The sequence below is a fragment of the Balaenoptera acutorostrata genome, chromosome 19 (assembly GCF_949987535.1).
Source record: "Balaenoptera acutorostrata chromosome 19, mBalAcu1.1, whole genome shotgun sequence".
Lineage (NCBI taxonomy): Eukaryota > Metazoa > Chordata > Mammalia > Artiodactyla > Balaenopteridae > Balaenoptera > Balaenoptera acutorostrata.
In genome coordinates, this window is record NC_080082.1 from 53773196 (window position 1) to 53788054 (window position 14859).

Genomic DNA, 14859 nt, shown 5'->3' on the forward strand with positions numbered 1-14859 from the left:
ACTCAATGAACAAGAGAGATCTGCTTCTTTCCCTTATCGAGCTCACTGTCTGGGTAGGGAAACCAGTGGGAAAGCAGTCAAGTGACAGCCCAGAGTGAGGATCACAATAATAAAAGAGTGTAGAGAAGGAAATACATGAGAGGCTTTTGAGAGAAAAACTGAGGGTGAATGATTGTCCTTCAACACTCCTTAGCCGCTTACTCAGTGGTGGGACCTTGGCCAAGCTCCTTGGTCTTCCTCCACCTTCCTTCTGTGTAACAGGGAGGTAACAAGTGAGCTTACTTCAGAGTAGCTGTAGGAACTGAATTATATTATGCAGGTAAAGCGCAGGGCCTGGTACAGTAATGGGCAAATAACAGCCAGTGTTTTCTTATCGTCCATGAGACCGTGAGATATGTGATCGTAAGTGCCTGACTCTGAGTCGGCATCCACATATAGTCGTTGAATAAATGAGTAACTATGTATTAGCACCATTACCCCCCCCACACACACACACCCCCGAGACCCTAGCTGGAGTCTCATTCCCAAGCACCAAGCCTGCATTTCCACTGTCCCCTCCCTTCCCACTGCACATCCTTCCCCCGGAGGTCCCATGGCAGTTCCCACCCAACAGGCCCAAACCTGAACATGACACCTTTCATCCCAACTGCAGCATCTTCTTCTATATTTTATTGTACTTTGCTGAGTCTCTCCCTGATCCCCGATCCTCCAAACTTGAACACCTCAGTGGTGAAAACTTCCTCCTCTCTGCACCTCCAAACCCAGGTTTGGTTAAGGGTCTAATATTCCCAAGATTGGATTCCAGAACAGCATCAGTCACCTTTCTGCACCTCGGGCATGTTTTTGTTTTAATTAAAAACTTGGAAACCCACTGATTCATAACAATTATTTTCTGAGCACCTACCAAATGGCTAAGTGCTAGGGGCTCGGTAGAAACGGGACAACTGTACCTCACAATCCTGCTAGGATGCAATGCTAGCACATTCACAACACCTACTAAGTGCCAGACACGGTCCTAAAGCTTTAGGTTTATGTTAACTCACGTCCTCATCACACCACCAAGAGGTCGGTACTGTATTATACCTACTGACACTGTGGCACTTCAGAGGTTAAGTAAATCAGATCGCATTTAACAAACTCTTGCTATCAAAGGCCCATACTATCACAAACTGATGACCCTCACAGGTCAGTATATGTGATGTGTTAGATTTGTGCAACCGTTAAAAATATTGAATTAGTTGCCAGCATTAGAAGAGCAGAGATATTTATGGAATCACAGATTTTCAGCTTCCTTCGTGAACAAAATCTGAAAATCTGGCAACATCAAGGTAGCTAGCATTCCTCATGACTAGGACAGGCATTCTCAGTTTCTCACAGTCGCCATTGCTCCTAGCTTCTCCCCAACCCGAAGACCGAGTTTCCCTCGCTTGCATTGCGATTTTCCTCTCAGCATCCCTATCTAACTCCCGCAAGCATTTGCGTTAGGGATCCCCGTTTTGTCCCGCTCAGCGGCGCTTGCGGAAGCACGCCAGTGCCCCCTGGCGGCGGAGCCCAGAATTCTCATCGCGTCTCCCAGCAGCCATTAAGGGACTTGGTGAGAACATCCAATCAGGTGGGTGAGAGGCCCGGGAAGTGACCAATCAAAAGCGAGAGAGGGGCCAGAATTCGACCACTGAGGATAGAGAGCGCTCAGAATAAAAAACTCTTTTATTGAAGTGGGAGACAGACGCACAAAGAGAGTCTTTTTTTGCTGGGGTCTCGGGGCTCAGGGAGGCCCGGCCGGGGGGTGGCGGAGCAGGCGGGCGGCGGCGAGGCTGGTGCCCTGGCGTTGGGGCCGCGCGTACTTGAGGAAGATGGCGGCGAGGCCGGGCGCAGGGCCTCGGAGCGCGGCGCGGACCATGCACGGCTCGACCGGGCCCAGCTCCGCCCGGCTGCGGCGGAGAGACGGAGAAACAGAGATGGGGCAGGGGTAGCGGGGAATAGGAGACGACCTGTCCTCGGAGCTTGGGGCTCGAGGCTGAGAAGACGAGCTGACTTGGGTCCCCGAGGACTTCTCAGGAGTTCTCTCGAGGTCGGACACGCGGTCCATCATCTAGAGTGACTGGAGGGCGCCGAGGAGGGGCAGACCCCCTATTCTTCCCTCAGAGCGCGGCTATGGGAGAGCCAGGACACGCGAAGAGGGAAGGACTGGGGCTGAGGATGGGCAGACAGACATCCAGCTCTACCCTAGGGCACGGGCTGAAGGAAAAGATGATTCACCCTGCCCCGCGGTGGCATGGTTAACAAGGAGATGAGGGACTCCAGCAGCTAAAGGGACACCAATTCGTGGCCAGGAAGGGAGCTAAGGGACTCGAGGCTGGCAGACCTCTCCTTCTCAACCCTGGAACGCAGTTAGAGCATCTTCTGGGCCTGAGGAGATCCTATTTTTCACCTTGGGGCAAGGTTAAGGGCCCCCACATCTGAACAAACACCCCAGTCTCTCAGACACCCCCCGAGAAAAGCAAATGGGACCCCCCAGACGAGGCAGACACCCCATTCTCTCTCGCACCCAGCAAACAAGTCTAGCCCCACCCCAGCCCCCAGCCCCCACGCACACACACCTAATTGTCTCACATTCTCTGAGACGGTAAAGACAGCGACCAAGAAGGTAGGCCCTGAAGCCACAGAGACCCTCCGCCGCGGCCATACCTGTAAAGCGCCGGCTCAGGCCCGGAACCCGCCCCGTGGAGCACCCGGTGTGCCAGGCTCAGCGCTGCAGCGGCACGGCGACCCGGCTCCCATCCTGCTGCCTCGGCCTCCAGCAGAGACAGCTCCAGGAAGTAAGTTGCAAGTAGCAACACCTGCCATTGTGGCGGGGAGCAATCAAGCCACGCCCCTTCCCGCGCAGGCCACGCCCCTAGTCGCGCAGGTCACGCCCCTGCCCCGCGCACCTGTGGGCCGCTCCGGGCCAGCGCAGCAAGCAGCCCGAGGCAAAGTAGCGGGCCCGGGTGGTGCAGCCGGAAATCCAAGCGGCTCAGGATGCGGCGCTCCGCGCACAGAAGCTCGGCCCGCGAGAAGGAGCCATCGCCCAGGAGGCAGAGGGAGGCGGGCTGGGAATTGGGGGGAAAGAGGTGGAGGAATCTTGAACCCCGGCTCGTTACTCCCTGCCCTTGAGCTCCTGGGATCGGTTCAGTCCCTGTTCTGGACCTCAGTTTCCTGGTCTGTAAAATGGGGCCATTGATTTGTTGTCTGGAAATCGTGGGAAGCAGAGGCTTCAGAGTCAGATAGACTTGCGTTCCCGAGCTCAAACTCTACCATTTACTCTCTGTGTGACATGGACATCCACTGAAGCTCTCTGAGATTCAGTTTCTTCATCCATAAAACGGAGATGTTACTCCCTACCTCACCAGGCAGTTCTGATAAGGCACTGAGTTTATGCATGTTAACTACTCAAACTACTATAACTACTCAAGACTGAGTTCAAGTCCCAAATGCTTGCCTTTGGGCAAATGTCTTCCTCTCTCTGGGCCTCAGTCTCTTCCTCTGTTAAAGGGACACACTGGTAGCCTCTACCACAGACAGACATGCTGGGATTCCAAGAGTAGGTAAAGTGCTCGCTTGGCACACAGTAGGCGTTTAATCTGTGATGCGGCGAGGAAGGGCTCCACCCTCCCAAGCCCCGCCCCGGGAGTACCTCTGGAAGCACGCACTCTTCCATTTTGCACGCCACGAACAGGCAAGCCACGCCCAGCAGCTGCAGGCGGTGTAGGCGCACTCGGCCCGCGCCTAGGTAGGAATCGAGCAGGTGCACGGCCAGGTAGAGCGTGTCCCCCGCCAGGCCCAGGTACTCCTGCGGAGAGGCGCAGGTGATCACCACGGTTCTAGGATGCTACGCAGGCCCAGCCCTTTCTCCCTCCCCATTACGTACGTGAACCTGCACTAGCCAGTCCACCACTAGCGCGCGCATCTCCGGGGTCACGGCGCGGGGCAGGGCCCTCCGGGGCAGCGCGCGGCACACCTGGGGTCGGGCAGGAACGGCCTCACTCTCCTCACCTGCGCCTCGGCTTCTCTCCCGGGCTCCAGCCCTGGGTGCAGCAATCTCCTCGCACCAGTTGGATGTCATGAGTGCCACACACAAACTGGCCTCCGACGTCCCCTCCGAATATGCTCTTCCGTGTCCCCATCTAGAACCCTGGATGCCTCACTTTCCATCTCTCCAGTCTAGCCCCCATGGCCACAGGACTTCCTGAGCATCTCCTCCTGGGTTCCCAGACTCCAATCTTAGTCACCAAGCCTCAACCCATCCTCCTCAGAGCACCCAGAGGGTCTTTCTAAAGTATAAATCTGACCAAGGAACTCCCCTGCTTAAAACCCTTCCTTGGCTTTCAGTACCCTTAGGAGAAAATCCCAATTGCTCTCAGACTCTCTCAGGCCCTGCTCCAACATCACCTCTTCCCTCTCTCCCCTCACAACCCACACTCCACTACTCCAGCGTTCTTTTGGCCCTAGACTATGCCAAGCTCATTCCTACCTCAGGACCTTTGCACTTACGTACCGGCCATTCCCTCCAGCTGAAATGGTCATTCCCCACTCCTTGCATTGCTGACTTCTCGGTCATTCCAGTCTCAGCTAAAATTTCCCTGACTTTTTCTATACTTTTCCTTGCACCCCATCATCTCTATCTCATTGCTTTATTTTCTTCATAGTATTTCAGTCTGGAGATACCCTGTGTTTCCTTGAATGTTTTGTCTTTTTGCCCCACTAGACTGCTGGCACCACGAGGGCAGGGATTTCTGTTCAGATCACAGCTGTGTCTTGGTTCCTAACAGAGACCCTGACCCAGGAGAGATGCTCACAAGATGTTTGTTACATAAACACATCCCTTCGGTATTTCTTCTGGCAGTGCCTGTCTCAGACAGGTAACTGTGGACCACCGTGGCCTGTGTTTGGTTTTTGTGGCCCTTCTGAAATTATCGCCCGCATTTGTTTGTCTCCCCACAGTGAGGACAGACTATCTCATGTTGTCCATCACAGCGTCCCCAGTGCCTAGAACGTGCTCAGAAACATTTGTTAATAACTCGCTAAATAGTTGGTAAGTGAGTAAATGTGAGGGACAAGTACGAGAGGTTATGCAATACCAAAGGAGGGGCTGCAGACAGCCTGGGGAAGATGGGAAAGGGCATTCCCGGCAGTGGAAACCACACAGGTAACAGTGCGAGAAAAAAGCCAAGTTGTGGGTGGCAGTAGTGTAAAAGCTGCAAAGTCGGGTGGGAAGTGAGGTGAGAGGCTGGCGAGGTGGGAGTTAGGGAATGCTTGCTGAGTGGGCGTTGGGCAAGCGAGTCAGCTTTGGCTTCCTCTAACCCGACAGCCTCTGCTGCCCTCCAGGGATGTGGGCGGCGCCAGAGTTGCCCAAAGCCCGCTGGTCCACGAGTGTCCCGCCCCGGTCCCACTCACCATGACTTCGGCGAAGATATCCCCGGCGTACTCACGTTCTCCCTCCAGCCCCAGCGAGCTCAGAGCCTCCTCCAGCCCCGGCGGCGCGCACGGCCCAGGGGGCCTCTCCGGGCATCCTGGGGAGACCCTCCTTCCCGCGGGGACACCGTCGGGGACTGGGGTGCTCCGAGGCTTGGCATCGAGGGGGTCAGTTGGACTCTGCAAGGGAGAGGGGGTGGGGTCAGGGTCTGGACAAAGGCCCAAGCCAGGAGGTGGGAACCTGGCTCCTGTATCTCACCAGCATACTTCAGGCTGGAGTCAAGGGCCAAGCCGAGCTCCCGCCTCTTCCCGCTGGAGCTGAGGACCCGCGGTGGGCGCTTTAAATGCGCCGGGGCGCTTTAAATGCGCCTGGGCGCATGCGCGCTGAGCACGCTTCACCTGGGCAGGCGCACAGGCAATGGTGAATGCTACGTAGGCTCGCTCTGCACCCTCCAAACCTTCTAGGTCAGACAGCTGGATCAAATCCTCTTCCTGCTGCTTACTATATGACCAGACGCAGGCCCTCTGAGTCGCACTCTCCTCAGCTATAAAGTAAGGGTTTCAAAACTTAGCCGACAGAGTTGTCCTGAGGAATTTGGAAGATGGTTTGTTAAGTGTCCAGCACAGGGATTAATACAGTAAAAGCTCAAGGCATGAGAGCTATAAAATCACATAACAAATATTAATAGAGGGCCTCTGTCCCCTGTAGTGGGTATTCAGGGATGAGCAAACCAGCTGTGATCGCTGCCTTTACCAAGCCCACAGCCTACTGTGGAGATGACCCGCACAAGTCACCAGCGATCGGTCTGGACTAGTGCAGCGGCCTCTTCACTGCTCTCCCTGAACCCATCCTCTACAGTCTGCTATCCACATGCAGCTGGAAATGACCCTGTGACACCTAATAAGTCAGATCACACTCTGCCTCTCTTCAGAACATTGTGGCTCCCATATCCCTCAAGTTGAAAGTCCAAGTGGCCCTATATTATCTTCCCATCCCAAACACACCTTTGAGCTCATCTCCTATCCCCCTCACTCATTCCTCTCCCATCACACTGGCCTCCTGGCTCATCCTCACCCACACCAGGCACAGTCCTACCTCAGGGCCTTTACACTGGCTATTCCCTCTGCGTGGAACCTCTTCCGTCAGAGATCCTTCATTTCCTGTAAAGTGTTTACTCAGATGTTACCTTCTCCATAGAAAGTGCCATCCTAAGCATTTCCTGTTCCCATTCTTTCTATGCACTTATTCTCTTCTTAGCACTTACTGCTTTATTTATTGTCTCCCTCCTGACTAGAATGTGAACCCCATGAGGGTAGGGCTTATCTAATTTTTTGTTTGTTTTTCATTGCTGTATTCTCAGTGCCTAGAACAGGGCTTGGCACATAGTCGGTACTCAAACATTTGTTGAATGAATGAGTGAACAGGCTGGATGTAATTTTTAAATCATCTGGAAGGGCCTCTTTGAGGAGGTGATGTTGAAACTGAAACCTGTTAGAGGAGGAGCCAGAAACGCAAAGAGAGGTGAGAATATTCCAGGTGGAGTGAACAGCATGAGCAAAGGCCCTGAGGTAGGAGAGCTTGCTATTTTCAGGCATCGAGAGGTCAGTGAAGCTGGAAAAGTGAGCAGAGAAGAGTGTGAGATCCCGGACCACTGGCTTTCTGTCATACTTAAAATAAAACAAACTCCTTACCTTCAGCACAAGGTCCTTTTGGCACATTGTTACCTCTCTAAACTCATTTCCTTCTACTCTCCCCATTCCTCAGTCCTTTTGAAATACGGTGTCTTCTTTATGTTCCCCAAACACATCAGACACCTGCCTGCCTCAGGACCTTTGCACTTGCTGTTCCCTTTGCCTGAACCCCTGATGAGAACCTGGATATTCATATGCTCAGAGTATCTCTACACAGTACAGGCAGACCTCAGAGACAGTGCAGGTTTGGTTCCAGACCACCCCCATAAAGCAAATATCACAATAAAGTGAGTCACACAATTTTTTTTTGGTTTCCCAGTGCATATAAAAGTTGTGTACACTATACTGTAGTCTATTAAGTGTGCAATAGTATTATTTCTAAAGAAACAATGTGCATACCTTAATTTTAAAATGCTTTATTGAAAAAAAATCACACACACACACAAAACAACAAAAGAAAAACAAAAAACACGCTAACCATCATCTGACAATACAGGGTTGCCACAAACCTTCAATTTGTAAAACATGCAGTTATCTGCCAAGTGCAATAAAGCAAAGCACAATAAAATGAGATATGCCTGTACGAAATAACTACAAAGGGAAAGTAGTAACTTTACAGAGGAGAAATCTGACAGACGCTACCTTAACCAAGGAATCCAAGTCATCACCAGGAAAAGGACAGACCACCTCATGTGCCTCCTGATAGGATGCACTGAGAGGGGCATCTCATTTCGGGGAATTCCTTTCAAAAATAGCTTACATATAACCACAAGGAAACATCAGGCAACAAACTCTGATTGAGGAGCATTCTGCAAAATAACGGCCCTGTAAGCTTCAAACCAGACAACTGAATGCAACGTGTGAGCCTGGACTGAGTCATTAGCCAGGACTTTTCTTTCATATTCGGGGACATTAATGTGACTATTAGTAAAATCTGATCAAGGTCCAAGAGAAAAGCATTGTATCAATGTTAATTTGCTGACCTTGATAACTGGACCGTGATTATGTAAGAGAATGTTCTTGTTTTGGGACAGATACATAAATATCGGGGGGGGGGGTGGATAAAGTCAGTGTAGGATATCACGGAGAACCTGCGTGAAGGGTAGATGAAAATTTTTCGTACTTTTTAAAAATAAATTTTGGAGATTTATGGAAAGTTGCAAAGAGAGGACAGAGTTCCCACATACCCAGACCCAGTTTCCCCTATTAACACTTTAGTGTGGTCTTGTCACAATTTAATGAACCAATAGGGACATAGTATTATTCAAGTCCACGCACTATTCAGATTTCCTGACTTTTTACCTAATGTCTTCTCTGTCCCAGGACCCCATTCAGGACACATTACATTTAGTCTTCATGTTTCCTAAGGCTTCTCTTGGCTGTGACAGCTTCTCAGGCTCTCCTTGTTTTGAACAGCCTTGACAGTTCTGAGAACCAGTGGTCAGGTCTTGTGCAGAACATCCCTCAGCTGGAATCTTCCTGATGCGTGTTTTCTCTTTATTAGACTGAGAGTGTTTCAGAAAGACCCCAGAGGTAAAGTATCATCTAATCGCCTCCTATAGGAAGTACACATTGCCGACATGATTCACCACTTGACGTTGACCTTGACCACCTGCCTGATGCAGCTCCACTTTCTCCACTGAACAGTTGCCTTCCCCCCTTTCCATACTGTACTCTTTGGAAGCAAGTCACTTTGCAGTCCATACCAAAGGAGTGGGGGCCATGTTTCCCCTCTTTGAAGGCAGACTATTTACAGATATTATCTGGAATTCTGTAGAGATATGTCTGTTCTCACCATTTGTCATTTATATCAGCACAGACTCATTTATTTTACCCCTTGGGTAAAACCCAATACTATGCTAATTATTGTTGCTCAAATTGCTTTCAGCTGTGGCCACTGGGGGCTCTTTCCCATTGGCTCCTGTGTCCCTTCAATGCCCCGTCAGTGAGGGTTTGGTTTGGTTCTAGTAGGTCCTTATTTTCGGGCACAAGATGCTCGGGTTCATCTTGTACATTTTCTGCTCCAGTCCTAGAATCACTGTGGTACTCTTTTTTAAAGTTTCAAAGTTTTCAACGAGTCTGCAATTATTTCAAAATTAAAGTTAAAAATATGTGAATCACTACACTTTTGGGGAGAGCTATCTGGCCTGTATTAAAATACAGCAACTCTAGAATGTAGGCCACAAAAATTTAAAAAGCACAAGCGCGATAAGATGGATTGTTACACTGTCAAAGGTTTATTACAGTACTGCTGGTAGCAGCAAACAAACTGGAAACCAAGTAAATTCTTGTCGACGGGGGGCGGCTGAATCAGTTGAGGCACATCCAACCCGAGAAAGCAGAGAAAGCTCGTGAAGCAGCTGGAGGCATGACAAGTGTCCACGAGGAGTCCCCCAAATGCAGAAAAGTGGCTCAGAGAGGAGGATCTCGTTTCTACCAACGACCCAGCAAGCCTACTGATGTACATATGCCGGCAGGAGGGGGGAGGGGTAAGATGCAGCAGTACAGAGCCCAGCAGCTTGACGACCTCAGCTGGGAGGAAAGAGTTATGCAGACAGAGGGACAGCCTTTCACGGCACTGTATCCACTGGCACAGGGGTAACATGAGGACCAGAATGACCGCTCAAGACCTGGGGGTGGTTTTGAGTTTCCTCCTCCTCCTTTCACAAAACTCGTGAAACTGTCTAAATGCACGTGACAAAAGACAGATCTATTCAAAATTTAATTTCCCTAATTGGTAAAATTTATTAAAACACTCCCCTCTAAAACTCCCTATTTGGGAAAAGTTCTCCTACCGAAATAAGAAGCACCACTACATCTACGGATACACATTCAACTGAGGGCAGCAACTGAGGAACCCGGGGGAGGCCTCCGCGGGCCGTTAAGACACCACTAACTGGCTGAGGTAGATGCGGGGCTGGACCCACACGAAGGTCTGAGTGACAGTGTGCTGGGACGAGGAACTCTAGCACCAGGCACCTCCAGGGGCTGGACAAGAGGGAAGAGTAAAAGGCTTTTCTTTTTTCATTAATTTTTATTGGAGTATAGTTGCTTTTAAAAGGCTTTTCTTTATAAGCCTCTCTGACGTTTATCATATGACCACCAGGACATACTTTTGTAACTCAATTCATAATAAAGTCCATATGAAGTTAGAAAACAAAAAATATTCCTTGAGTCTTGGTTGTAGCATCTGACTTTTCCTCTACCCCCATTTACAATCTCAAAGGCTCCGTGTGTGTAAAGGCCTACACCTTCGGGCAAAATCTGACATTAAATTCATCTGTGCCAGGGCTCCGCAGGGGCAGCCCTGGCCCTGGGGTCTGAGAGGAGTGACTCAAGCATGGTAACTCCAGGATTAAAGGGACAGGTGCCAGAGGGGTCCCAGAGCTGTGAAGGCTGTAACCCAACCCGAGGTGCTCCCAGCCGACTGCCACCACACATCCCACTGATCCGCCAAGGGTTGTGTGTCAGAATTGGGGGCCATAGGTAAGATGGGGCGAGCAGGCAGTGCCCCCTTCCAGGGCTCAAGGGCCACAGGAAATGAGTCCTCTCCCTCCCACGCCCACTCCAGGGCCCAGCGACACGTCGCACCCCTTCCACCCCCATCTCTCCACCCCACCTCTTTTTGCCTAAGCAGCTTCCAAGGGACTGCAATGGTCTCTGTCCACTGTACCCCCCCGCCCAGGCGCCTTCCCCCAACTCTTCGGCAGCTTCCCCCTCAGCGGCCCCCACCCTCCACCCTGAGCTTGAGCACACCTCACCCCCTCCTCGTGGCTCAACAGGCCCCGTGACCAGAAGGACGGGAGCAGGAGGCAGCTGATGCCCGGGGCCAGACTCTGGAAGCAAGGAAAGGCCCAGGGTGGTGGGCCCCAGGCTGAAATGAGTGTCTTTATTGCTTGTACCGTACAAACACGAGGGATGGGGACAGGCCGGTGGGGAGGAGGGAGAACTGTCAGGTGAACGACAAACACACACAGACAGGAAAAGTCAGAACCCACCCACCCAAACCAACCCCCCCACCCCGCCCCAGAATGTCTCTCTGTGACCCACCTACAGAAGGTGGACTGGGGTGATCAAAACCACAGAAACGAAATCCCAAAGCCCAGAGGTGCTGGGGGGAACGGGGCAGGGGGGACAGGGCAACAAGTGGACCTCAGGTGTGGCCCCCCTGCTAGGCTAGCACCCCTCCCCCTCGGGTTGACGTGCTTGAGCCGGGGCGGGGCCCGAGCCCACACACACCACGCACACTCGAGGCCGGACTCGCTTGCCCTCGCACACACATACCCAACACACATGCACACACACACACCCCACGTGCATCTGCATCCCAGATGCACAGGCACGCCCGCAGACACACACAGCCTGAGGCACGCACGTTGAGTGCCCAGAGCACTGACACGTTCACCTTAAGGCTGCAGAACGTGGGGCCCGGAGAGCGGGAAGGAGTGAGGTGGCCTGGAGCCTCCCTTCGCAGAGGCCCCTACCTCGGTTCGTACCAGACACCCAGCCCCACCCCCTCTTCGACCCAAGTCCACCGGGCCCAATACTGTCTCGGTGCGAGATGTGTAACAGCCGAGGCTGGCGCCCCCTCCGCCCCAGGCAGAGAGAAGGGGGACATCCCGGCCCCCATCCTCAGAAGGGGCTGGGGCCAGGCCCGGGCTCCAGCAGGAGGTAAGGCCGGCTGAAGGAAGCCCTGGTAAGGCACGGGGCTGTTGGGTGGGGAAGCCAGCCCCCAAATGCTCCTCCTGCCTCATCCCCAGGGTCAGGAGAGCAGCTTAGGGGATGGGGGAAGACAGGGCCAGGAGGCAGCGCCCATCCCCTGGGCCCCCTCCCGGTTCCCCACAGGGTAGAGCAGGCCCCCTCCCCACGAGGGAGCCCTGAACCCCCAGTCCTGCATGCGGCTTCCAAAGGCCCTCGCCTACTCCCGCACCCCCGACCCCTGGACATTATTGCTTTTCCGCCCCCATGGGAGAAGGGGGCTGGATTGCCCCACGCCAGGCCACTCCGAGCCTAACGACAGGGCAAGGAAGGCAGCACCAGGGCGCTGTCCACCGGGCAGCCCACTAGAAGGCAGCCTCTGACAGAAGCAGCAACCCAGAGGCAGGGCTGCCTGTGGGCACCCCAGCCAGAAATTCAGGTAGGCCCCACGGCTCCATGCTTCGCCCCTCACTGGGGCTTTATGTTGATTAAAAACCGGCATCTCTCCAACTGCCCAAAGGCCTGGTCCTGGGGCAGGCAGTGGAGAGTCTCCCAAATCCTGGCCTGGGCACAAAGGTGAGGGCAGGACAGGATCCTGTAGGCAGGGCCACTAGGACCGCTGAGGTGAGTTTGGCAGAGGGCTGAAGAAAAAACTGGAAATGGGGGTCAGGAGGTGAGGGATGGGGACACAAACAAAAAAGGCAAAATAAAAAGTTTTTTAAAAAGCCCCCCCGGTGGCGATGGCAGCCGCGCGTGCGTCCCGTGGCGGCGGTGGCGGCGGCGGCGGGCAGTGCTGCTCGCTCCGCTCACTCTCGGATGCTGGCCGAATAGGAGAACTGGGGGAAGTGGGTCCGCTGGTCCAGTTCGAGTGAGCCCAGGCTGTCATCTGCGGGGTCGGTGGAGGTGGATTGGGGAGAACCGGCCTGCAGAGGGCCCGGGCACCCCACCCAGCCCCAGGAAGGGCTGCAGCCAGACCACAGTGCAAGCCCCAGCTGGCGCGCTGTCCCCGAGAACGAGAACGGGGACCACCGGACCGAGGCTCAGGGGCTTCCTCGCAGACCCAGCCTCTCGGCCACAGCTCCACCCCAGGCCAGAGCCCTGGCCCACGGGCCCCACAGCCTGCTCACTCAGCCTCCCGAGCTCCCCCCAGCTCCTCTGCCCCAGGCCACACTGGGGTCCAGCCCAGACATCTGTGGCCCAGCCCCTGCCCTGGGCGCCACTCCTACCCCCAACAATCCTCCCCTCCACATGCAGCCGAGGAGGGGGTACTTGCTAAAGCCCTGATGCAACCCTTCCCTCCCCTGACCAAGACCCTTCCATGGCTCCCCGCGCAACACGTCCGTACTCCTCCAGTGGCCCCCAAGATCCTCCTGCTCTGGCCCTGATGCCCTCGCCCTTCCCCCATCTATTCTGACCTCTGCAGTGCTCCCATTTCTGGGAGTCCCACATGCCACTCCTTCTGCCAAGAGCGAGTCTCAGCTGCCATGTCTCCTTCTCCAGGAAGCCCTGACTCACAGGCCAAGTCAGGCATTTCCTCTGAGCTTCTCCAGACCCTGTACTTCTAATACCACAGGCCTGATCACTGTGGGCTGTCAGCCCACCTGGACTCTGAGCTCCCTGAGGGCAGGGCCCAGGGCTGTCTCGTCACTGCTGTCTCTCCAGCACTGGGCAGGTGACAGTAAGAACTCAAACAGCTACAGGATCACCGAACCCATCCAGCCCCAAAGACCTGAGCAACTTGGGAGACAACTGTGGGCACTGATGACTCCTCAAGCGTCTCCTGCCCAGACCTCTCCCCCAAGTGCTGCGGCCAATGGCTCCTGGTGACCCTCACCAGGTCCACCGGTGGGCCAACGGCGAAAGCCCTGGCGAACACACTGCAGGGTAAAATGCCCAGGCACGGAGGGGGACCTGTGAGCTTCCTCCTGGAGAACTGGGCCAAGAGCAGACCCCACCCCTCCACCGCCCAGCCAGGCCCGCGGGGAGAGGGGGCCTCAGACACTCACAGCGGTCCGGGGGTGTGATTGTGATGGACTGGGCGGTGAACTCGTCGTCAAAGTACCTTGTGTCAACCTCAGATGTGACCTGAGGTTTGAAGGGTGGCAGGAGCTGTGGAGGAGACGAGTCCAGGCTCAGGTGCCTGAGAAGCGGAGGCCTCAGCCAAGGTCGCCCGGGAGCGGCCGGGCTCCTGCGGGCAGCAGGCAGGCAGTGGTGCTCACCTTCTTCTGCACCACGTCCTGCCAGTTGATACTGAGGAAGAACCTGTGCTCCATGACCTCCTTGGCATCACTGGGCCCCCCGCCGAGCCTGGGCAGAGACGGCCATCAGCACCCGCCTCCCGGGGCAGCCGGGGCCTGGGAGACGGGCTGTCGGTGCAGGCCTGGACCTGCGACATGCAGGCCCTGAACGACCTTTAATGATTCTGTCCCGCCACAGACCGCCACCTCACAGAGGAGGAATCCGAGGCTCAGGGGGGGAGCTCCTGTGCCCAGGGTCACATCCTGCGAGCTGAGAGGGTGGGCTTGGCAGACGGCCGCTTCACATCCTGGCTCTGCCACCCTAGGCTGGGTACAGGGCCACCCTGTTCCTCAGTGTCCCCATGAAACAAGGCAGGGAGGCCAGAGGGCTAAGGACAGGCCTAGCCAAGGGAGTGCTCCCTAAGTGCCAGCTGTGGGGACGATCCACACACACCAAGCATCCCACGGGCGAGTGCACCTGTGGACGCTGCCCCCTCCAGGCCGAGGGACGTGGCAGCAGGTGACACTGGGCTGGGCGGGGCAGACGCCAGCCCTCACCTCTGCTTGGGGTCCTTCTTAAGCAGCCCAGCAAGCAGGGACTTGGCCTCCGGGCTAAGCGTGCGCGGGAAGCGGATCTCCTCCATGAGGATGAGCTCGAAGAGGCGCTCGTGGTCCTGGTTGTAGAAGGGCAGGCGGCCGCACATCATCTCGTACGTGACCACGCCCAGCCCCCACCAGTCCACCGCCCGGCCGTAGTCGTTGTCCTCCAGCACCTGCGCGG

The 14859-nt window shown here is 54.7% G+C and overlaps 2 protein-coding genes across 12 annotated transcripts in view; both read right to left on the reverse strand.

Annotated features, from left to right (window-relative positions):
• Positions 1–1689: 1689 nt before the first annotated feature.
• On the reverse strand, positions 1690–5796 carry CCNP (cyclin P). Of its 4 annotated transcripts, none has more exons than XM_007179963.2 (7): positions 5711–5796; positions 5434–5631; positions 3908–3997; positions 3674–3829; positions 2931–3089; positions 2689–2840; positions 1690–1931 (listed from the first exon to the last, which is right to left on the reverse strand). In XM_007179963.2, the coding sequence occupies exons 1-7, from the start codon at positions 5714–5716 to the stop codon at positions 1766–1768; spliced, it is 927 nt and encodes a 308-aa protein (XP_007180025.1). In that variant the 5' UTR covers positions 5717–5796; the 3' UTR covers positions 1690–1765. The 4 variants fall into 4 exon arrangements, with proteins under 4 accessions (XP_007180025.1, XP_007180024.1, XP_007180027.1 ...); XM_007179962.2 differs by having other exon boundaries at positions 3908–4078; XM_007179964.2 differs by having other exon boundaries at positions 1816–2152; positions 3908–4078.
• A 1747-nt stretch (positions 5797–7543) lies between these two features.
• Positions 7544–14859, reverse strand: part of AKT2 (AKT serine/threonine kinase 2) — a 51367-nt gene continuing 44051 nt past the window's right edge. For 6 of the 8 annotated variants that reach the window (XM_057533944.1, XM_057533940.1, XM_057533941.1 and 3 more), the window contains 4 exons: positions 14637–14851; positions 14061–14148; positions 13848–13950; positions 9360–12494 (listed from right to left, as the gene is read on the reverse strand). In XM_057533944.1, coding sequence (XP_057389927.1) covers positions 12310–12494; positions 13848–13950; positions 14061–14148; positions 14637–14851 — 591 coding nt within the window. In that variant the 3' untranslated portion in view covers positions 9360–12309. Of the gene's footprint in view, positions 9223–9359; positions 12728–13847; positions 13951–14060; positions 14149–14636; positions 14852–14859 lie in introns of those variants that run through there. The other 2 variants (XM_057533945.1, XM_057533943.1) reach the window with 2 other exon arrangements.